This window comes from Mus musculus, chromosome 5 (genome assembly GCF_000001635.26).
Source record: "Mus musculus strain C57BL/6J chromosome 5, GRCm38.p6 C57BL/6J".
Classification (NCBI taxonomy): domain Eukaryota; kingdom Metazoa; phylum Chordata; class Mammalia; order Rodentia; family Muridae; genus Mus; species Mus musculus.
Window position 1 is genome coordinate 62,629,682 of NC_000071.6, and position 24,707 is coordinate 62,654,388.

Consider the following 24,707-nt stretch of genomic DNA (forward strand, 5'->3'; position numbering starts at 1 on the left):
GTTGATCTCTGCAGTGTGGTCCCATTCTTTGGTGTTAAATGGTATGTCCTTGCTTTTGTGCTTATTTGATTTCTAATGTCATCAAAATAACATCGAGACTTATACCACACACACAGGCTCAGAGGCTAGTTAAGCTTGTGGTTCTTAAATGGCCAGAAATGCCAATGTTATTAAAGAAGACTCACTGTAAAACAAAAACTGGAACACAACACGCATAAGCACAAACTACCCTCAGAAATACAAGGCATTCTTCCATCACATTACCCTGGACCACCAGATGAACCGCTGCCACCACAGCGCTACACACTAAACTGGTGCACAGTTCTACGAGAGCAGATTCTGTATCTTGCTACTCCTTTCCGCATTTCCAGACACCACTCTTGTCTTAATAACTGCTCGTAGGCCACTTGAACTTTTGACCACCTTCTCAGAGTGAAGGAAGCATGCTCACCTCTGCACTGTTTAATGCTGTCAATGGTTAAGAATCTCTTCACCACAAGATACGCAGAACCAGGCTCAGCTAATGAACTCCACTGAAGCACCTGCTCCAACACATTCTCTGTGTAGTGAAGTGGACGTTCTGCAAACACAAACCGAGTTAGTACAAGTGTAGAAACAGAATTACAGGTTTGAAGACATCTTGAGCACAGGTATATATGCAACAATGTAAACATTTTTCCTTAAGCTGTAATAAAACAAGAATTGCAAACAAGAGACTGAAATACCTAGATAGGTGACAGCCTTCATCCAACTTGTTATAGACATTAATCTATGAAACTGCTATTTTAAAATTTAGAAGTACTCCCTTTAAGATAAAACCTCATTTACTAAAATAACCATGTGTCTTAGTCTGTTTTTAATTTTTATAACATTTCTATTAGCATGTGCAATTAAATAACTTTAAAGGGACTAGTAGCTTAATCTTATCCAATATTTATAAGCAAAAAATTAACCCTTTGTTCATCTCAACGAGATTACAATCTTATAATTTTAAACAAATAATAATGAGTAATTTATAGCTAGGATTTTCATCATGAGTCAATATCATATCACAAAATATGATTTCAGGGAACATTTTAAAAGAAGAAATACTATTGAGCAATCTATGTTTAACTATTAATAATAATATATGAACCTTGTGGCAATATTATAAATTAGCTCTATATAAGAAGCCACAAGCAAGTAATGATGTCCTAAGCAAATCTCTTTGCTGACTCTTAATATCTATATATCTTGCTTTAGAAAAATTCATCATACTCTCTTCACATGGGGTATTATAAAACATTTTCAACGGTAATCAACACTTGATAGGGAAGTTCTCTTTGTGGATTAAAATATGTCAATTCATTAATAAAGATGTGTGCATAAAAGGAGCCTATTTGGGGGAAATAGAAACTTTTCACAGTAGACTATCAGTGAATAAAGAAGCAGGCAGAATATATATTCTACTGTGAAGGTTAGAAACAGCCACAGCTCTATCCTAACTCTGCAGCTGTGTAGCAGCCAATGATTTCAGACCCCAATTGTACAGTACACTATGCAGTTGAAGTACTAATGCTGATTCCATTGAAACCGATGACAGAAGAGTATGGGACAAGTCCATTGCCTCCTCTTCTGCTATGACTATATTATCCAAGAGGAGAGAAGCCATCAATAAACACAGATCCACAAAAGGGAGATTAATATTTTGGCTTTGTGTCCATAAGGAAATGCAATTCTTCTTTCTGTGCTCATAAGAGCCTGCCTCCTTATTACCATAATGGCTATTACCCACGCATCATAAAGATTCATAAGCACACAGCACAGTGTGGATGAAACAGCAGACTGTGTAACTATCCCAGGACTGAAGTCCAATGTGAGTTTACTTCATGGTCCATAAATTAACAACAACAAAAAAATTCATCAGAAAAAACAAGACATTGGTCTTTTTAAAACCAGCCAAAGGATATGAAGATGAAAACTGTGCTATATTCATTTTACTTTTTCAAGTATTTTCTGAAAAAATGGACAAAGGTCAAAATTTCTCATAAGTGGTTATGCGAGTCATAATTCAATAGATTTGGAAGTATATACATCCAAATTTAAACTAATCATAGTAAGTACTCCCTTTACACAACTGTTATTTAAATCACATGGAGGATGATAACAGCGATCCAATTAGCAGTTATAATTTCCAGAACAGCCACTGTGTCAGGTGCTATATGTATCATCTATCTATCTATCTATCTATCTATCTATCTATCTATCTATCTATCTATCTATCTTTCTATCTATCTCTACCTATCTATCTTTCTATCTATCTCTATCTATCTATCTATCTAACTATCTATCTATCTATCTATCTATATCCATTTCTATCTATCTCTATCTAGATATATGTATATTTATATATATGGATATATGTCTGTCTATCTATCTATCTATCTATCTATCTATCTATCTATCTATCTATGCACAATGACACTCTTTATTACCTGTTATTAATCTTCCTACTTTACATGTAAAAAACCCTTTTTACTTAACTTCTACCTTTACCTAGTCTTCTAATTAAGAACCAGAGATTTGATTCTTAAACATATTGGAATAAACCCTGATATTTATACACATTGCACATAATAGTTTCTCATATGTAATTTTTGGGAGGGAAGAGAACACAAAGACATTTTTGAGTCCCAAACAAGGCAAAATAAGGGAACAATCAGTTTGCCTTCTTCCCATCACTTGGTCATCCTTTGAGGGGAATACATAAATAAATAGCAGCAATAGGTTAAAAATTGCATCCATAAAAATTATGACTGAGCTGCAGATGATGCAAGGTAGGTATAACACTGTTGCTAGACTAGGGGATCGGTGTGCCATGGAATAGAATTGGTAATGAAATTTCTGATTGTCAGAAAACTTGTACTAAATAGGGCCATTATTACACTCAGTTATAAGCAGATTTCATATTGACAAAACTGTGTTCTTAATATAACTGAAATGTGTTACAGTAGATACAGAAGCTTGATAATGAGCAGATAATTAATTCTTGTCACAAAATCTAAGTGTATTTTTTCTGATCAGAATCACTGTATGATATAATTGGGGAGGGTGAAAGCCTTGCAGACCCAATCTCCTAGATAAGGAAGAGAGTTGAAAATTAGGAGATAAATATTATAAACCGCCAAACATTACTAAATGACACAAACTTCAAGTTTAAGAAAGGGATGAGAAACATGAAAAATGGACGGACTTATCAAACATTATTTGAACATAAAGTCTTAAAAGCATATGTTTGTTTATGCTGATACTCTCGGACTTCTTTCATGGAAGAGTATATAAGATAGGGCATGTATCATGTAGAAGGAGGACATAACCTAGAAACAGAACTTCATACCGTCTGCTTGAAGCATTTGATTAAAAAGAAAATAAGGCTAAAGAGAGAACAGATTAAAAGGTTCTACAGCTCCATAAAAGACAATGCCATAACTGTTTACATCATACGCAAAGAATGAACCTCGTCAACATAGTTCAATAGGAGAGCTATTGAATTTTCATCAGAAATAACAGCTGCTACCCTTAAATATCTGCCATTTGTGGTACAGGTTTTCAAAAATGATTATGGCACTTTTACATCTAATTCTTAGTCTCAAACTCAAGAGAGCAAAAGCCCTGCTCTATCCCATGTGGTATTTTATTAGCATTTTACATATACACGAGGAGAAGAAATTTAAAATATTAATAAAAATACATATATCTTCCAAACCATAGTATCTATAAGAGAAAAGGAAATCTTTTGCTATCATATTTCTATATAGGAGTTATGTGTTTCATAAAACCAAAATCCTCAGTGCAACCTCCTGAAATGAAGCTCTTTGAGGAGATAATGCTTTAGTCAGGGACTGAAGTGCTCTTAGGGTATGGTGGAATCTGCGCCAAGTATTCTGTAAGGAAAAACAGCAGATCATGGGAGCATGCCCTTGAAGGGGAAACTGAGACCCTGACACTGTCTCTTTGCTTCCTCCCTATCAAGTGATGAGAAGCGTTCCCCGCTCCAAATACTCCACCCAGATCTTTTGCCCAGCAAAGGATGGAAGTTTGACCAATCACACACCGAAACATTTGAGTGGTGAGGGAAAAGAATTCTCTTCTCCTTTTACATGGTTTATTACAGATGTTTATTACAGATATTTGTTACAATGACAGAAAAGCAAGGAACAGAAAATCAACAGAGAGAACGGGTCTGATTACAGCTTACACGTGGGTCGGAAGTCTATGGGACTGATTTTTGGGAGGAGGTTGGAAATATGAGGAGAAGCATACTAGAGACCCAGCATGAAATACACAGAAATGAACCGACTCTTTGGTTTCTACTACAGAAAAATAGATTATAGATATGAATGTGGATAATAAAGGTTAGGGTTGTAAGTTCAGACTAGACACGAGGACTCCATTAATAACCTCAGCAGACAATATTAATGTTTCATCATGGCAAAGAAGATGTCTATATTTTATCCACGTCTTGAAAGTATGTGGAAGGCCGAAATGATAGAATAATCAGAAACAGAGGAAGCAGAGAAAAGAGGATTTTTGAAGATGGAAGAAAACCTTGGTGATAATGTCAATAGATATCTTTTACCCACAAATATAATGAGGACAGAAACCAAACCCATTCCATTACGAGAAAAATCAAAAGAATCTCAAACTTATGGCTATATATTATTCTTTATTTAATCAAGAATTTCATTTTACAGCTATTACTTATGATGCACTATCTTAGAAAATGGAGGCAAAACAAAACTAAAGAAAGATGCATTCTCTACTTCTGCCATGAAGCTTCTCTTAAGCCAGGGAGTATGAGCACCATAGCAGGTTATGGTAGAGTCATTTTGGGTGTAGACTTCAAAGGAGGTAATCAAGTGCAGGTAGGGGTTGGCTGATGTGTGCAAACCAAAGATATACATGGAAAAAACCACTTCCTAATGCAAGCCAAGCATAAAGAATTTATGATAATCAAACAAATATGTAAAAACAGAAAGGATAACCAAAGGAATTATGTAAGGACAAACACAATGTTTGACAATGGACAGAAGAAAAAGAAAGTGTAAACTAGATGAAATGATAGAAGACTCAAAACCATGGAAGGAGTTCTGAAAATAGCCTGGAGATCACCACAGGAGAAAAGAAAGGTCGCCTGCAATCGATAGCACAGGACATCAGCTACCACAATGCTGAAAGCAGGGCTGCTGAGTTTCACAGTTGGGAGGTCACAGGAGTCACTTGTCAGAGCAGTTCTGTCCAGGGGGGACAGAGTCTAATGAAGGCAAGTACTGAGAACTGACACCCAAGCACTAGGGATACTGTACCTTGACAAGATATATTGACAATATCATATCCTAAGTCCCATTAATTTTCAAGGAATTATGCATGTAAAAAGCAAATGAGTAAAAATATCAAGACGGAGTGGTGCAGGCGTGCCTATATATATAATCCCTTATATTCTAATGCTGACTCCAATATCCCAAATAATGCACCCTGGGGTAGATCAAAATTGAATTTTAATTTTTTTCTGGAGCCTTGTGGGGTGGCAAGGTTTTCTTTTTGGCAGTTTGACAGCTATACTTGAAAGGGTCCCAAGACCTTAGTAGATATCAGCTAGACAGATGGTCAAGGTACAATGAAATTCTGCATCTTATTTTTTTTTGTCCTATAGGTCTTTAATACCAAATGGTGTCATTAGAATGTTAAGCTTATTCAGCACTTGGCAACCAGGGTAGTCAAGGTGGTTTAAAAGGTCTCTTTATTCTTCAGTTTCTTTGTGAAATATGAAAAATTGAGAAATAGGAGAAATTCAAACAGCCAAATGAGCAGTTTTTGCTCTATGTAAAGTTATTGATTTACACTGGGCAACAATCTTTTAAATATGTATTCTTACTAAATAAAGAGCACACAGATACAAGGTGATAGTGAGGTGACATTTAGGATATTGGTATAAGTCACAGTTTGTCCTTGTGAATAAAACTATTACGTGATGAGGCAGAAACAGAGACACCTAACACTTTATACTATATTTATATAGTTAATGAAAGAATTAATTATTTTGATGAGCCAACATCATATGAAGTCACTCTCAAGTGGTGATAGCATATGTCAAGACAGGCAGAGAGGTAGAACAGAATTCATAATGAGATGTGAACCTTTAGGAAAACAGCAAATGTTAGCAATGGCTTGTCCCAAAGTGTCTGTCACTGTATAAGGGATTTAAGAATCTCTAGCATGAAAGCCACTCACCTAGCTCTTCATTTTCAATGACTTCAAAGGTGGCCCAAATATCCCCTTTCATAGGAATGATATTTTTTATCGCTAATATATCATTCGTTAACTCTTCAGCTTCCATCACAGGAGATATCTGTAAGAGATGGGATATAACTTCAAAGATGCCTGATATAGAAGGTGTCTTGTCCTAAGGCAATAAAGTAGCATATCTCATGATTCTCTACAAAGAAAACACTATGATGAGACTTTTTTCCCATAAAATATACTGTAATATCAAAGTAAAGAGGTACTGTAATATAGACATATTGGGGATAATTATTTTCTTAGCATGTTCTTATGTTACTCATAAGAAATTCACCTAGTCTCAAAACAAAAGAAAACAACAAAACAATAACAACAACACAAAACAAAACCCAACTCTACCATAAAAGTCTGGTAATTTTCTCACAGTAAAATTTCATTTGTCTTTCTATAATCAAGAGTGAACAGTTACTTGGCATATTCAGGTTGGACTCTAAATATTATGAAGATGATTAGGTATTATCTGTTATGCCAAGAAGCCCCAGGGTTTTGGAGCCTGCGGTGTTCCCTGCCACGCCAAGTGACAGATGGTAGCATACTACCATACAGAGTGCATTCAAGTTAGTATCTCAGGAGTCCATTGATTCTGCAGTGCAAGTCTGGGGCCCAGACCCACACGCATCTCACAGTCAGAGGGCACTGTGTAAGCATGCCACCTTTACAGGGAGTCTGGGGTTTGTATCAGTTTCTTCTTAGTTTAGGACTTGACAATTATGACTGTATAATATTAAAAACAACACTGTTTTCTTTAGTTAGAATTCACTGATAATGTTAAAAGCAGTCATATTAATCATTAGAGCACTGCAATAGTAACTTAGTTTGCATGTTCTTAGCAAATGAACATCCTAAAAAGTTTTCTTAGATTTGCTCATCAGCCCTATGTGTGTGTGGTATGTGTATGTGCGTGTGTGTGTACATGTGCACTTGTGTGCACATCTTTATAGATAACTCACTCATTTATGAAATTCAAGGATTAGTTTATGAAATCTATTAAATACATAATGGAAGACAAACCTTTTGTATTCATAGAAGCTCAAAGAATTGAAAACTTACAAAGGACCTCAGCATCCAGGAGCAACTTGGAGAACATGAAGCAACAGAAATAGAAGGTGCAAGAGTCTATAATGCCTCAAATCTGCATTGCTCTAAAATATTTTAATTTAGTATTATTATATTATGTGTCTGGATGTTTTCCCTACATGTATGTCTGTGTACTACATGAATTCCTAAAACCAACTGAGGCAAGAGGATTTTGGATACACTAGAATTGGATTTACTCATGGGGTAAGCCGCCATGTGGTTTCTGAGAATCAAACTAGGGTCTTATAGAAGGGCAGCCAGTGCTTTCTCCAGAACTGGAAATGAAAGAAAGAAAGAAAGAAAGAAAGAAAGAAAGAAAGAAAGAAAGAAAGAAAGAAAGAAAGAAAGAAGAGAGAGAGAGAACACCTTCTTAAAGAACTAAAAGCAATGAGAAAACCAGTATGTGAAACAGGAAGTGCCTTGAACTATACACTCAGGAAAGGGTTAATTTACAGATGTAAACATCACTGCAATGAACATCTAGGATGGGTTATGTGATCCAGGTTTGTGCTATGTTCTTAATGTCTTTTAATTCCCATTTTCCATTTCCCTAAAACGTAGTATATGCTTCTAGAGCTTGACATCAGAATCAACAGAATAAACACAATGACATCATTGCTTTTCAGTCTTAAAGCTATATGTACATTATATTGATTATTACTAAACAGTTTGTTACTGTTATTCAGCCTTTCCAGATTACCTAGAGCTATATAGGTTTTTATTTAAACACAGAAAGAAAATATAGGAACTTTGCCAAATTGTCATAAATAGTACAACTCTATTAGAAAAAGAAAATTAAAAGATGCTTTAATATATATATGTATATATATATACACACACACATGCATATATGCATATATATTCTATGACATATACTTTAAAGTATATAAAATATAACCTATATATACATATATATGTATGCAGACTATTTTATATCTTCTACTACCAGCAATAGACTTTTGCTAAGTGATTTAATCTGTAATTTAATTTACAAGACCTTCTCATATCTAGCATAACCACAGTGATACACTCAGAATAAGAACAGTGATGCACCTAATGAATAAAAAATGACTTCCACAGAATCTGATCATAGACTCTGTGATCATGTTCCGACGCCATGTCCTAAGCAAGACAAGTAATGACATACAGTGCTAATATATAACCCCTGGAATTAGCCAAGTTAAGAGCTATAATGCATTTAACATCGTAGGAGCTTAAAGCATAGAATGAAGTGAATTTGTATTAACTAGAAGAATGTGAACTCTTTACATAGAAAAAATTCAGCTTCCTAAGCAAGAACATGAAATAGTTCCATCTGCTACCATCCCTAAAGAAGCCAAATTATTGAATACAATGAGATGAAAATTATGTATTTTTATCTCTGCTCAAAGAAAAGAAGGAGTTCCTGAATATTCTAATTTAAATGTTGGAGTGTAAGAACTGAGGCTGGGCATTAATAGTAATATAAATAGGTACTAACTAAACAGCTATTTAGAAAATAATTTGCTATGTGTTTACATACATTTAGATTAGAAAGACATTTGATAGGGAAGAAAATGGAGACTGAAGCAGAGTAAATAACTTGTCTCCTGTCACAATCTTAGGAAGAGGAGAAGCAAGTACTGGTTCTCAGCTCCTTTCCTACATGGACACAATCATCGCAACGAGCATACAGATGACGCTTTTTTCCAAACAACTTAAATCCTCGATTCCTAGGGGATGGATCTAGGAAAGGTCACTCTTGTCATCAGTCACTGTTTGAACTGAAGAAAGCCTGAACTACAAAACATGCTAGAAAATATGTCAGCTACAACCAGCTCTGAGGATTCCAACGGTATACTTTATATCCTTCCTTAAGACTCACCCGGATTATAATACTACAGTCTGGCTCCTTTCTTTCCACAAACACTTCAATTAACAAGTCTCCAGCCTGGGACACCTAGAGAGGACAGATGTGAAGATAGCATGTGTCAGTCCATCACGAAATGACAGATACAGCACCTGAGAGCTACAAAATGCTTGTCATATTCTCCTAAATGTATAGCAATGAAACTAACTCGAGTCCCCTGCTCACCAGTATTAGTACTTATTTCAAAATGTGCTTGATTACAGACAAGAGGGGCTAAAGTTTAGAGTCTAAACAAATGGTATTGATAGCAACAGCAATCACAGTATGACATTTGTCTTAATGCCATGTTCAAGACCTTAGTGTCTTCAAACACTGAAGCACTGACTCTAGAATTAATGGAGGCTGTATTTGACAAGAGTGTAGGAGCCACAGCATATGTAAAGCCCTTAATCTATGTGTACATAATCTCACAAGACAAAATAAGCCTTGCTCAATTTTCATGCAGCTGACACATTCAAACACTGAAACTTGGAGATAAGTTGCATCAAAGATGAACTAAAATTATAAGCAGGGAAGGTAATTTAACAAGGAACATAAAAGTAGAATAATAGAATAAGGAAGAGAAGCCAGATAAGCTCTAGTTTGTATTATCCATCCCGAAGCAGAAAGGAATACTTATTTGGGTCATTACGTTCCCAAACAGAGCCTAAGTTAACAAGTTACAAATAAAAAGAGCAAGGACAAGACAGCACAGTACATACCAACATCAGGAAATACAGGCTAAGGAATAAGGCAAATCTTTTTTTTTTCAGAAATCCACTGTATAATCACTTAAAATATCTATTATCAATATTTGAAAAATATTCTGAGATGTAATCATTCTGAAACTAAATTTTCCTTAATTATCTAGTAAGTAAATCTGTGGGAGAAAGATTTAAACTGTCCTCTGAAGAAGTATTTCTCATTATGTTGTCACTGTATGCTGGAAAAGCATATTTCCAATGTTTCTGTCTCAGTTTTGAGTCTACATACAATTTCTAGGAGAAAGAGCTGACATTTCTGTCTTTCACTGTTTGTATAAACATCACAGTAAGAACAAAACATTGTAAAAATTAAAAAAAAAAAAAGACAAACTCACTGAACACGTAGAGTGAGCCACAAAGTGAAGTAGCTAAGAAATTAAAGCAAGATTACCATAATACCACAAAAATCAAAGCTTAAAGTAGATGAAGCAAGACTCAAGCACAGATAACCAAGTTTCCACATTATTTTTAGTGTCTTTCTCAATTATTATAATACACACATACATTGTTTTATTTATTGTAAACCCAAAGTGTCCAAGCTTGGCTTCCGTGTTGTAAATTACAAGCAGACACTCAGGCAGTAACAATAGAGATTAGATTGCCAGGGTATTTCTCTCAGGCTCACAGTCCTTCATTTCAGGACTGAATAACCCAAACTGAGAATTACAAGCAGTGATAATAAGCAAGATTATTTTCAGTGTCGTGTTAAAGCTAACTTCTCTGTAAGTTGCATTTATCACCTTCAGTCAAGGTGGAGGGACTCATTAGTTAAGTAATTAATATCACAGTATTAGTTCCAGGAGACCTAAGCATGTGCTCATCCATTCCATGCAGAATGATAGCGCCGGTGATTTCTTTAATTACAAGTCGATGCTTCTAGACTGAAGCAAGCTTTGGGTCTGACTAATAAGCAGGAATTCGCCTCGTTATCTGAGTGTAATTGTGAACTGAGCACATTTGACCCATTTCTATTATTTACAGTGAAACCCTGAATCCATTATCATCCCTAGTTACCAGAAGATGATTAATGATCAACCTTAAGTCGTTCCAGTGAATTCATCAAGCAAGGTAAGGAACCCTGGACAAGCAAGATGGATCCTGAACACACAAATCCAACGTAAGCTAGCTAGGAAAGCGAGACAGGATTTAGAAAAGCAGACTAATGACCAAAGTTAGTATGCGTGACACAGGTCACCTTAGAAATGGTCTCATTAATACAATCAGCAGAGAGCATGCAGAGCAGAAGCATGGAAGAAATCATTTATGATTCTCTAAGTTTAAGAGATAAAAATCACTATACTGTGTGATTTTACTATTTATTCTAGAATTTCTTTGGCTTTAAATGCTTCCTTTGAAACCCACTGGCATAGCAAAGAGTGTTTTGGTTTTAGTAAATATTAGTCACTGTTTCCTCAAAGTTTAAGGTGAGATTAACATGTTCTGCATGTACACATCAGGTTTCAGAGGTGCCCCAGGCCTTTATCAGTCTCTTTCACTTCAAATAGGAACTTGAACGCACACAACAAATGCATTTACAAAAGTTTTGTTTTCAAGTCTTTAGAGACTAACTCTACTCACTTGAGTGTCTTTCCACTTGGTTATAAAGCTATTTTCTATGTCCATTTGTTTGACTTGGTCTTCTTTAACCTGTTTAAAATATAATTTGGAATATTCTAATAATGTAGAGTACACAGAGCAAGGTGGGCTCTCCTTCACTGAGCTCCTCTGGAATTTAAGTAACAACAAACTACGAACAGACCAGAATGGACATCATTAGCATCATCTTGATCACAGGAGCAACCCCAACTAGGGCAGCATGAAGCCAGCTAGACAGCTTTGCAGGGCTTGGAATGTGCTTTGATGATGCCCCATCAGCTGGCAGAGTCTCATGAAAACCATATAGATTTACAACCACAGGTTCCCATGGACAATTTCTGAAAGTGCTCACAGGTGGGACACCAGACAAATGACTGGAACCCAGCTATTCCTTAAGGGCTTATTAAACTTTTAATAGAAATCTTAAGTTCTACAGAACTGTGAAGGGACCATTTAGCTTTATTAACATAATAACGAGAGCATGTAAAGCCACATTTATTTTTGTTTATCTCAGCATCAGATCATTTCAAAGAAGCTGTTGTTGATCAAAATACAAAAACAATAGACAAACAGGAGGAAAGAGGAAGAGAGACCGAAGAGCAAGGAAAAGGCAGGTGTGCTCTGAACTGTCTGGGAAATCCCAGTTCAAATTAGTAATAAAAGCACACATTTTCCTGAGCTAAGGAGTCCTGTGATTAAGTATAGCAAAAATAAACAACTGTCAACATTATTAAACTGCCACACCATCTCATCTGGTTTCATCTGGTATAACTGTATCTACAGAAGAGGAGCAAGTATCACTTGAGCAAGCTCTGAACCAGGTTAGGTTAAAGAGGTGGTGTGAGAGTCACTAAAGTCTACCCTTATTTCCCATATTTTCTCTTGCTTAAACTATAAAAACAATCCTATTCTAATAGTTGACTAATAAGACATAAATATACTCACTTCAGAGAACTGCAAACTGGAAAATGAAATAAATACACGTGAGGCCCGAGTAAAAGCCATACGATAATGCTTCATAATTCTCCGCCAATTGGAGCACAATTAAAAAAAAAAAAAAAACACGCACACACAACTCAGAGCAATTTCAATTGCAGCATTTAACAGGCTTTTGTTGATCACTGAATTTGTTAAATTCATAACTTCACACCTCTCAGTAGACATACTTAATGCATATACACAGTGAAGAGAAAACACACACAGAAGCCTGTAAATAGTATGCTGTCCAACAGACAACAGATGGTGAAAATATTTAAAGGCTGCTGCTACATTTAAATAAATGGTTACTGTTTTAAAAGCCAAGTATAGCTAAAACCTTCAAACCCAACTATCCTTCATAGCCTCTATTTTTAAATGTTCACATGGACCTGAATAACATCCAATAAGTATTGGATTTTGCAAGCTGCAAAACTTAATCTACCATAAAAGGAGAGGACATAGCATTCTTACCTCAAATATCTCCACGTAATTATTAATTAGATCTTCAATTACATTGACTTCTTCACTAGTTTGTCCCTTAGTTTGAAATAAGCAGGATGAAAAGACCATTGCCAAGTTATGGGCATTCATGTGATTGATTTCTGAGCATTTCTGAACCCTGTTAGGGGACAGTGTTTCATTATGACATACTGTATCCAAAAATTTCATAGAAATATAAGCTAATACCTTCAGTTATAATTGTAAACACACACACACACACACACACACACACACACACACACACGGTTTGAAGTTCTTCGAAATATAAGGTAAAGGGTAGACTTAAAGACAACTTAGTCTAATTAAGAATAGAAGAAAAACTACTGTTCAAAGGAGCAGCCCCTGGTACCCAGAAACTGACAATATGCAAACACTTGCAGACAATGAACAATCCAAGCCAAAATCCAGAGCACAAGAAATGTGTTAAGGTGTCAAGTCCTGCCTGGAAACAACGTATGCAGCTGCATTACAAAAAAAAGATGGGGGCCAGGAAGTAAAGGTGATACAGGCTTTAACAGGAATTGTTAGATCTGTAATGAGGGATTTCAGGCTACAGGCAGGCAAGGCTACAATTTCTACAAAGTGTACCCTCGGTTAAGTACATATACTCTCTTGGTACTTATCAAAGCCAAGGACAGATTGTTAGTTGCTTATCTATCATTAACCAGCCAATCCCATCAGAGGGCTGCTATGCCGAATTAGACTTGATGAGATAATGACTTTCCCTTTAACAGAATAACATTTAAATGATGGTTTTATATGACATCAGGTCCTTTCAATAACAGGTTTTATTCAAGTTATTGAAGACAGGATATCTCAAAAAGCCAATGTGTGATTAAAAATACAGCCATTCTCATCTTACAAAGTTTTAAGAATATCCCTACTTTTATTATTTGTTAATGTGTTTTATTTTATTTTCTGGGTGTTTTGCCTACATGTATTACGTGTACCACATGTGTGGCTGATGCCCTCATAGACTTGTAGAGAAATTGAATCTCCAGGACTCGGAGGAGCAGATTATTTTTGAGCTGTCATATGAGTGTTAGCAACGGAATGTACCTAAGTCCTTTGCATGATCAGTAAATGATGTTAATTGCTGAGTTATCTCTCTTTAGCCCCCAAGAATGCCTTTCCGAAATAAATAGATATTGACAAGTAAATTCATTCTTTCATTCTTCTAATCAGAAAGCTATAACGTTTGGATATTGTAACGAGTACTTTAGATATTCACCCATTTTGAACTTCACAACAACAGTCATTCCAACAAGGAGTTACAAGGATAAAAATAGCCAATGAGAAACACAACTGCAAATACCAGTTCATGATTTTATTGAATTTTCACTGTGTCTAAAGCAGCTGTTTAACTGTTGACACAGGCCCACACATATATACCTACCACACAGACACACACACACACACACACACACACACACACACACCAGACACACCCCAAGAGACAAAGAGAGAGCAAATTACTGACTGAAGTGCTCCTGTGTATAGACTCTAGAAGATGCACTCAAAAAGGGAGTAATATATATGATAATGTCAGAAATCTATAATAAAATGCAAAATTGCATAGCAGAGACTGGATAAAGAAACTGCAATCATCCTATACGATTTACAAGATGGAAAAGCAACTGGAATTTAATAAAGGAAGAGCTAACAATTGCAAGAGCTCCTCCAAACTACTCCTGCACTTTTATCACACTAGATTGTAAAGATCTGGAAAATTTATCTCCTGTGGCTGTCTCTGTTGCTAGAATCTCAGTCAGAGACTCTCACTTTCATCGCACTGCTGTGCATAATGAATACGTGCTGAGTGGAATTAAGTGGCTGCTTCTGATGACAGAAGTGAATTGTTACCCAGGGCAGGTACTGAATTAAAAGCTGTACCAATCTGAAGGCATCCAAGGTGACTTACACTTTTGATGACATTACCCAATTCCTTAATTTCTTGAGACTGATTCAGTAAAACCATCCCTCCATGTCCCTGTTTAGCTGTCAATATATTTCGTTTCTCTGACAGCCTTAATTTCTAGAATAAACTATGTACCGTGTAAATTGCTTTCTTTACTTCTGGTACCCGGATACTGCTACTCCCCAGTATTTTATATCAGACTTCTCATACTCTCACTCTGGCCTGCTCATAAGAACCAAGGAAATGTTTCCTAATTAGGTTTCCTGCCTCTTCTCAAGTGTTCCCTTTACAGGAGGCATTGTGTTAAGTAAGACAAATTATTTTAGTAACTTGTATAAAATCCAAATGCATATACATGACTTGAAAAGCCTTTCACAGTCTCCTGCAAGGCATTTATCGATATTCATATAACCTAGTACTCATATGTCTCAGAAGACATATCCCACCCATGTACAAGGCTTTTCTTCAGTCTTTTGCTTGCTTGCCTGTGTAGACAACTTCAACAGTGCTCAGGATGCTCTCCTGGGCTCAGGCAAATCTTTACAACTTTTGGAGTAGCTGTGACCACTTTGTCTATATTTTTGTTATACATCCAGTTCATATGGCTCTTTAACATCAACGAATTCCCTGAAACTCTTGGACCTCAACACATGTCACCTCCTTCCTGTTCTCCTACTGAATTCTCACATTATGTATTACATTTGCCCTAGAACATCAAATACTTATCTATGTGATGCAGTGTGAATCTATGTTTTACAGGTTGGAGCTAGAGCTCAATATAGAGTCATGCTTAACACTCACAATCCTGACCACCAAAAAAAAAAAATAAAATAAAAATGGAGCTAAACAAAACCCTACTTCTGTTGTAAAAGTTTACATGTTATAAGAGAATAGTTGGCTGCCAAAGACAAACATTGTGGAACCTTTCTCAATCTCATTTTCAAATCAGCTAATATTATTTACAAAACAGCTATAGCACAAGTTTATACAATTCACCAATTAAAATAATGTATTCTCAGACTTCACCCTATTCAGTCATTCAGTCTCTCTCCTGTTGTCCCATGCCGAATGCTCTAAAATTCCCCATTTAAACATCTGTCCGATATATTATAGGCAGAAGCAGGTCTGTGTAATATAAACTATATTTATACCATAAAATAAGATAATCACTCCTTACCCAATGACATATTCAAGAGAGTTTTAAATCTCCTGCTTATTAACTGACTGCAGATGAGCGCTGTGTTCAATTATTATTCATTTAAGAACATCTGCAGCATATTCAACTGTAAGTATACCTTAATTACAAAAAAAGTTCTTAAGACTTGAAGGGTTCACAATAAGACATGGGAGTTCACCTACACAGCTTTAAATTGAAAAGATAATTCCATATTGATAGTGGTCATGCTTTAAAATGCTCAGAAATTTTAGGAGTCCACCTACCTGTAAAGGTGTTCAATTAGAGCCGCAAGTGTTGCTCTGTTGACCCCAGGAAGAGAGCGTATAAAGGCTCTGTACTTGCTAGTTCTCTCCTTTTCATCTTGTGTATCTAGGGAGAGAATTCCTGACATTTAAACTAATCAGCCGTATTGTACATGTATCTTTCTATATTATTTTAAACAGTACTTATAAGCATATAAATGATACAGTCAGGGCTCAGGAGAAACACATTCCGACATTTAACACAATTGACTGTAATTTGAAAAATAAAATAAAAATTGCTCAAGCATTACCTGATCATATATTCTAGTTTTCAAAGGGCAGGGCAAAGGGGTTTTTCTTCAGCCTATTTTATGGACTTTTATATCTTAACAGGAATGCCTTCAACAAATTAATCAAACTTTAGCACGTGTTGAAGAGCTAAGCCAAAGGTAGATTATGTCTGGCTACAGAGGGGCTTCATCATTTGTATTTGAAAATGATATGCTGACCTCCCATCCCAGAACTATATGAACTGTACTATTCCTTTGATCCACATCAAGGGCCAGTTGCCAGCCTGGCTGCCTTCAAATCAGATGAAAATAAAAAGGACCATGTGGAAGAGGTGATGTACAGGTCTTAATACCACAATTCAGATTTAGAAGATAATGGGCCTTCTGTCGTTATCGTGAAAAGAAATTAATTGGTCCATCAAAAGACAAATGGGAAAGGACTGCCCTCTCTCCTCTGAACTTGAGAAGACAAATCTCTGGCATAACTGAGAACTGCGAACTTCCCTCATAGTGGAATTCAGAACAGGTGGACTGGCAGCTCAGTCCAGTCTCTTGGCCGACGTGGGAAATGCCAGGCACTCTTCTTAGCAACAACATTTGCTGACCTTTCACTCTTCACCTTCAATCCCCAGTGACCTTTGGAAGCTACATGCTCTCACTCCCTACCTATTACTCAAGAAACGCCAGGGACGTCCCAAAGATTCCTTAAATGTATACAGTCCCCTTCCAAAGCTCTGTAAGATCCCCAGGGATGGAGAGGAAAGGTGACATATCTCCCAAGCACCCTCCTATTAGAAAGATCAAGTTTTCTCTCCTGTGTACATTTGGGCTGCACATGAGACCTCTTGAAGGAAATATCGTACCCAGAGACAATGCTGGAAAAGCAGGAAGAGAAAACACCCAAATTACCAAAGAAATTTATGAGTAATCCAAATATTTTCTGCCATGTTATCTAGTTATCTACAATCTCACATATTTAATAAAATCCAATTAACATTTTAAAAATTATCAAGTAATAATTCCAGTAGAAGGCATTATTTCATGTACTTTAGAAAAATAAATAGATATTTTCAAAACAAAGCAATTAGAAAGCAAAACTTGGGAAAGATTTCATGTCATAAAGAAAACATGATGAGTGGGCAGAGGTATCTTGGGGGATAGAGAGTCTGCTGTGTAAGCATGGACCCCTGAGTTTGGACACTCAGAATTCTTCGAAGAAAATACAGGCACGGTGGTGCAGGCCTGAAATCCAAGCACTGGCAGGCAGAGACACAAGATCTCTGGGGTTTTCTGGGAAGCTTATCTCACCAATTAAAAGCTTCAAGTTCAGTCAGAGACAACGTCCCAAAACAATGGGTTGAAAGTAATGGAGGAAAAAGTTTAGCACTAATCTCTGATATGCATACACTCACTCACACATATGTGCATAGGCATGCATACATCACACATACACATGTACATCGGCATGCATACACCCACACAAAAGTGCATAGGCATCAATACACCCAAATATGTTGGCATAGGTACGCATATATACCCACACAAATGTGCATAGGCATGCATATATCATACACACATGTGCACAGGCATGCACACATCATACACACATGTGCACAGGCATGCATACACCCACCCTCATGTGCAAAGGCATGCATACATTCCCACAAAAGTGCATAGCCATCAATACACCCACATATGTCAGCATAGATATGCATATATACCCACACACATGTGCACAAGCATGCATACATCATACACACTTGTGCATAGGTATGAGTACACAGAGAGAGAGAGGGAGAGGGAGAGGGAGAGGGAGAGGGAGAGGGAGAGTGATTGATTCTAAAACAAATTTTAAAAAGTGGTTTGGCCATGAGATCTGCTCGGGAGTTTGGTTGATAAATCCAGGGACTCTCTAGTGGAGAAAAAAATCTATTTCCCCCTTCCCAACAGATATCAATTATAGTTTCCTGGTTGGGGGGTGGGATCTTATGTTCTTAGTTTATTTGTGCTTAGGTACTATTCAAGAATTACAATTCCAAGCTTTTCCTACTACTGTGTTGATTATCGCATAATTTAGACAGTGGTTTTTGAACTATTTTCCCTCTCCCAAATCCTCCTAGGTCCTCCCAACCTCTCTGCTCACCCAACATCATATATTCTCTCTTTGTCTCAATAAATAAGAGAAACCAAAACTTGAGAAAAAAAAACACAACTGAACTGGTACACAGAGGAACTCACAGACTGTAATAGCAAGCATCAAACTTGCATGTATTCAAATTAGACAAAATCCCATCACATAAGTGACATATTAGGTCTATAAGCAAAAGTCCTACAGCCTTTTAAAAAATGTCCCCAAGAAAATTCTCACATAACACATCCCCAAGTCAAAGATAAAACTTTGCTTTTTGAAACTGGAATTTTGGCTAAGCACCTCTTCGTGGCCAACTGACAGTAGGCTTGCCTTTATTTAACAATTTTAGCAGAAAATTATTGGCTATTTATTTTTTGATGAATAGTAGTTTTACATGAAGACAAATTTTACTTATTCATTAATTAGATATAATTTCAGTTATTCATACTAAAACTATCTTTAAAATGAGTATTGGCACAAAACTGGCCTCACAGAGACATATTCTCTAATGAAATAGTTTACAGCCCAGGAAATTATATTGTCCTTGGGATTACATTTAATCCTGTTGATTAGAGAAACACCTGAAAGAAATCAAAGACTAACTTTGAATTAGACAGTTAAATTCAAAACTGGAAATATAGACATTGAAATAAGCAATTTGAAACAATTTAGACATATGAAATGTTAGTAGTTTACTAAAAAAATAAGAATATATATATATATATAAAACAAGTGTGGAATAATAGTTACAAAACAATAAAAGCTAAAAATATTAAAATGTTCTTATTGTGATACTTTAGCAAAGGAGCCATTTTAATAAATGAATATAAAACAATTTTTAAAAAATAACATGATCCAATAAAGATGTTAATTGGTCTATTAATAATTTTATTCCCTATGTTTTCATATGATGCAACACAACTTTACCTTATTAAATGGAATCCCTAGAAAATGAATAAATTTTTTGTCAGTTATATTAATATGAGTTAGGGTATGCTTCAAGGCAAACAAGAGCTAGACAGTAATTTTCAGATGATGAAAGACAGATAGAAAATCCTAAGTGTTAAATTAGAGGGCTGGCATGCTATCTGGACCAAGGGCATTACCTAATGCAGAGACCCAGTATGGATAGAGCTCCTTCGTGAGGAGAGCGTCATCAATGTCCGACAGAAAACTCTTCAGCACGCCTGTCACATCTTCAAGTTGATGTTTCCCAGCTCGCAACTTAACACTCCTGGCATCCTTCTTGAAACTCTCCAGGAGTTCACTTATGTGCAAAGGATCACCATCCTTTTGATAAATGTATTTGCATCCTAACCCTGTGATAAAAAAAAATTAGAAAGTTATATGAGTAGTATCCACAGTCATAATCTACTGGGATATCTTAGGAACAGAACAGATCCTTCTGTGGGATCATGAACGAAAGGAGTCATCGGCCGTGAGGTTAAAGACTGTACTCCTCAAGTGTGATTTACCTGGGAACCTAATGAATAAGTCAACCTAGCCTCAGTCGACATCCCTCAGACCTCTCTCGAGTTCTCCATCCTAACATTTTCAAATGGAGTTTTACCTCAAGAGGAATTTAGTCTCAGAAATCAAGCTTTCCTACAATTGGACGCAACGATATAAAATTTGCTATATACTTTCTCGTATTCTCAGCACATATTAATCTACTCTTTTATTTGCTGTGTCAAGCTATACCTTTCCCCAATATTCCCAACTCCCTGACTCACCAGACACCCCATATAAGTCGAGGTAGCACTAAGTAACAGAAGAGGGGTACCAACGATGACAGTGGTGATATAGACAAATGAGCTATTGGTTCCTCTGCATTTCTTTCTCCTTGTGGAATCAAGCTGAACTCACTATCTGCTTTCAATGTCCTCACATTACTATACAGTCTCTTCCAGAAGTCTTATCCCTGGGTTTGGAGCACTGTCATTAATATATCAACAGTATTATCTAGATGCCCTTCAGTTTTGGATATAGACAATTGCTTGCAGCATTTGACAAGCCTCCAAAATCTGCTGCCAAAATTCCGTTAATCATGGTTTTTATGGTATCACAACCTCACTTACATTTCTCTCCTTCTAATAGCCCCCCAGCGTTCTATTTATTTTATTTTTCCAACCACACTTCTATTTTCTTTTTGGCCCATTTAAAACTCCCAGGGTGAATCTACCCACCCTTACCACTCCATATACAATGTGCCTCTTTTTATGTGGGTCTTAATCCTAAAACTTCGAATCACAGATACATGCATGTGGCTTCCTACATGCACAGAGAGACTCAGCCTTATAGGACATCATAGAAATGTGAAGGACTTGATTTTTCTTTTCTTTATTTCTTTGCTTCTTTTACCAGCCTAACTTCCTATCATATTTTAAAATCCCACTCTTCAATCACAGTAGACGGCATTACTTTCTCCTTACCTTATGCCAAGTCAGAATCTCTGCAACTCATGCCATCAAAAATGTCAAAAAGTCAGTCTTCTTTCTGTTCATATGCTATCATCTATACCTTGTACACCTTCATTATGTTATACAGCTCCCTGCCCCTATTCTTATGCAGGACAATGAGTCCATACAATGTCAATGATGTGGCAAAACATATAGGCCTGTTAGTCTTACTGTCAAACGCCTAAAAAACATACTTCTACGTATCTTTCCTAATGCCTCTAGGGAAAACTTACACAATTTTATAAAGATGTATTAAAATTTTTCTGGAGCTGACCCAATCTCTTATTTCTTGTATAGGTCCTATCTTTCAACTCTATACTTTAACCACAGTTAACTCCACACACACTTTTCTAAACAAACAACCACAAAGTTGTCTATTACACCCTCTACTCTGGGGTCAACTGCTATGCCCAATTTAGAACAATGAGCCTCTCTACCACTGAATCGTACATGCTAAGATGCAAATACCTGTCTATGTGCTTGCTTCTCAACTATAAATTTATGATGCCGTAGAAGACAAGAAGGCAAGAATTAAGTCTTATCTTTTTATATCTGTCAGGAACAGTGCATGGGGAAAGTCAAAAGGCGTTTGGTAAATGGCTACTTACTGCAAAGATAAATAAATTGTATACATTAATTTTAACTATGTGCCTGGGAGACAATATTCCTCACTGAAGGTATTTCTAATATCCAATGCTTAGACAGCTTTACCAGACTGATTGAAATTATAATAGAGCTGGAAAGATGGTTCAGTGAGAAAAGAATTTTGCTCCCAAGCTTGCAACATTAAATTTGACCTTAGGGACCCACAAGACAGAAGGGAAATGAGTCCTGAAAAACTGTCCTCTGACCTATACACACATGCTATGGCATACAAGCATGTGTACATTCATGCACACATGCATACACTCATACACACATGCACATACACACACAAACACTTAAAAGTACAAAATATAATTTTATATAAACTGAAAAATATCCTCCAATCAATAATTACCCCACTTTATTTAAAGATTAAGTTCATAACACTTAACATGAACAGCACAGAAAATTGGACTTTACATTTTAATCCAGATGCTAAGATATTCAAAAATAATTGCTACTATAGAGACTTCCAGGCAAACACTTGCATCCTGTGAGCTCTGTGCAGTACCCAAGTTCCTATCAAATCTTTATGTTAATGAGATTTATGTTATAATAATAAAGGTTTATTCCATATCCTGCTTAAAATATAAACAACTTTTATTGGACTTTTTTTTTTACTTTAAAGCAGAAGTTAATTGTGTTAGTTATGAAGTCCTTAAAATATATGAGATATAGTTGAAACAATCCAGTGCTTAATAATTTTAAATTCAAATAAACACCAAAGGCAAATTTGCCCCAGAGAAACTTCCAATTGGTTACACGGGAACTCCTCTTGCTATCTTAATCATTTGTCAGCTTTCAAAGATGCTATGCCACTCTGAAACTAACATGATGCGAAAGTTCCCTGTGAGTTCATGCCCTTCATAACGCAGTATGCGTGATCACATATCCCTGCGAGATGCAGCCAAGCTAAAGTGGATGGGCACAGTACATAAAGACAACCATTTCCAGTCCTCAATTAAACAGGGCAGCTGGTAAGAAACATGGCCATGCACTATGTCGTAAAGAAGTCTCAATGGGAAGGCTTGTACATACGGTTATGTGAAAGGTCTCAGTATACATTCAGCACAAACACAATATATATTTAAAAAATATGATTGGATTACAATTGAAGTAAAATACTTAAGGTGATATGCCATCCCAAAGAACTTAAATACACATACTATAAATTTAGCTTCTGAAAACAACTTTACATCAAAGCACTTATTTCTGACATATGGTCATTTATCATGCCATTAGATTTATACATAGAATATTCACATATTCTAGGTGAACTGCTCACTCTGGCTGCATGTTTCCTAAGAAACAAGACAATATTTAACTAAGTCTTTCTTACTACCTATGTCTGTCTTCTTTTCAAGTTAAAAAAAACCCAAATATCTATAATATTAAGAGAATAAAATATTAATACAACTTCAGAAATACTAGGTCTATTACTTCATTCCTCACCAGATTTTTTTTTTATAAATGACATTTACCCATCATTTAAAAAGTTGAAAACACAATATATTCAAAATACCGGTCAAGGTATATATAAGCAAGCAGTAGAGCATTATTCCTAGCTTGAAGTAAGGCCCTGAATGTGAACCCAGAAACATATACATGCATACATACACACATACATTCATACATACATACATACATACATACAATAAAAGTTTCTTTTAGAAATTTAAATGATGTATACAACTAAGAATGAATTTGAGGATTCACAATAGTTTGAAAATCAATATGAAGATAAAGGTTATTTTCCAGGTAAACTTATAAAACCCATGCTATCACACAGAATTAAAAGGAGATTAACAAATTAGGTTCAGAGCAAATCCTTTGGGTTTGCTAGGTTCTCATAAACAGGTCTGTGGCAAATAGCCCAATCATTAAAATGAATGGCCACAGTTGATGTAAACGTCTGAGCAGTAGCATGATGAATGAAACAAACACACACATTTTGTGCTTGCTAACAGAAAGCACACCGTTTTATATATTGTTCCAAGGTTTACTATTTCTAAAAACTGTACTTAAGCGTGGTGAGCGGCTCTTAGCTTTGTTCTTGAACTTCTTTCCCTAAAAACAGTCTTTACTATTTCTAGGGACATTTTATACTATTTTATTTAGTGGGTTACATAGTATTTTTTGTGGGCATGAAGGACCTAGGCAACCGTGGGGAAGTATTACCAGTGTACATGTGTTGCTGGAGAAAGAGGCGGGCCAGCTGAGCAGTGACTGAGCTTCGAGGTTTCATTGGTGTACTTACAAAGGGAAAGGCACTAATTCGTTCCCATGGAGGTATCACTTCGAAGCTGGAAGAGTGATACCCTAAGTTCTAGGAGTTGAATAAACATCCTGTGATACTTACCATACTGTGTAACAAATGCTATGCAGCTGTTCACAATAATGGGGACGTCATTCTTGCAGAGCTGCTGATCTTGTAATGCGTTACCATCTGTACCTGCTGCTTTTTCAATTGCAGTATGCCAGACTGTGAAATCCAACTTGGTGTGCCCATGGATGTACAGTGTTCTGTGAAGTTTAAAAAGCATATCTTATTATAATTTTGCTTTTTGTAAAAAAATATTTCAACGCAGATTACCCTAAAATCCACATACATGTGATCTTGTCTCACACATTACAAAAAAAAAAAAAAACCACACAACTTTCTTTTACCTTCCACCCTACCAGATGTGTCTCCCCCCTCTCTC

At 36.2% G+C, this 24,707-nt stretch overlaps 1 protein-coding gene across 6 annotated transcripts in view; it reads right to left on the reverse strand.

The window, feature by feature from the left end:
* The window catches only part of Arap2 (ArfGAP with RhoGAP domain, ankyrin repeat and PH domain 2), a 163,748-nt gene that overhangs the window by 27,237 nt on the left and 111,804 nt on the right, over positions 1-24,707 (reverse strand). For 4 of the 6 annotated variants that reach the window (XM_006503829.3, NM_178407.3, XM_011240712.3 and 1 more), the window contains exons 20-27: positions 24,365-24,528; positions 20,008-20,220; positions 16,502-16,607; positions 13,114-13,261; positions 11,647-11,715; positions 9,281-9,355; positions 6,271-6,388; positions 452-580 (exon numbers count right to left, since the gene is read on the reverse strand). In XM_006503829.3, coding sequence (XP_006503892.1) covers positions 452-580; positions 6,271-6,388; positions 9,281-9,355; positions 11,647-11,715; positions 13,114-13,261; positions 16,502-16,607; positions 20,008-20,220; positions 24,365-24,528 — 1,022 coding nt within the window. Of the gene's footprint in view, positions 1-451; positions 581-6,270; positions 6,389-9,280; positions 9,356-11,646; positions 11,716-13,113; positions 13,262-16,501; positions 16,608-20,007; positions 20,221-24,364; positions 24,529-24,707 lie in introns of those variants that run through there. The other 2 variants (XM_030254348.1, XM_006503828.4) reach the window with 1 other exon arrangement.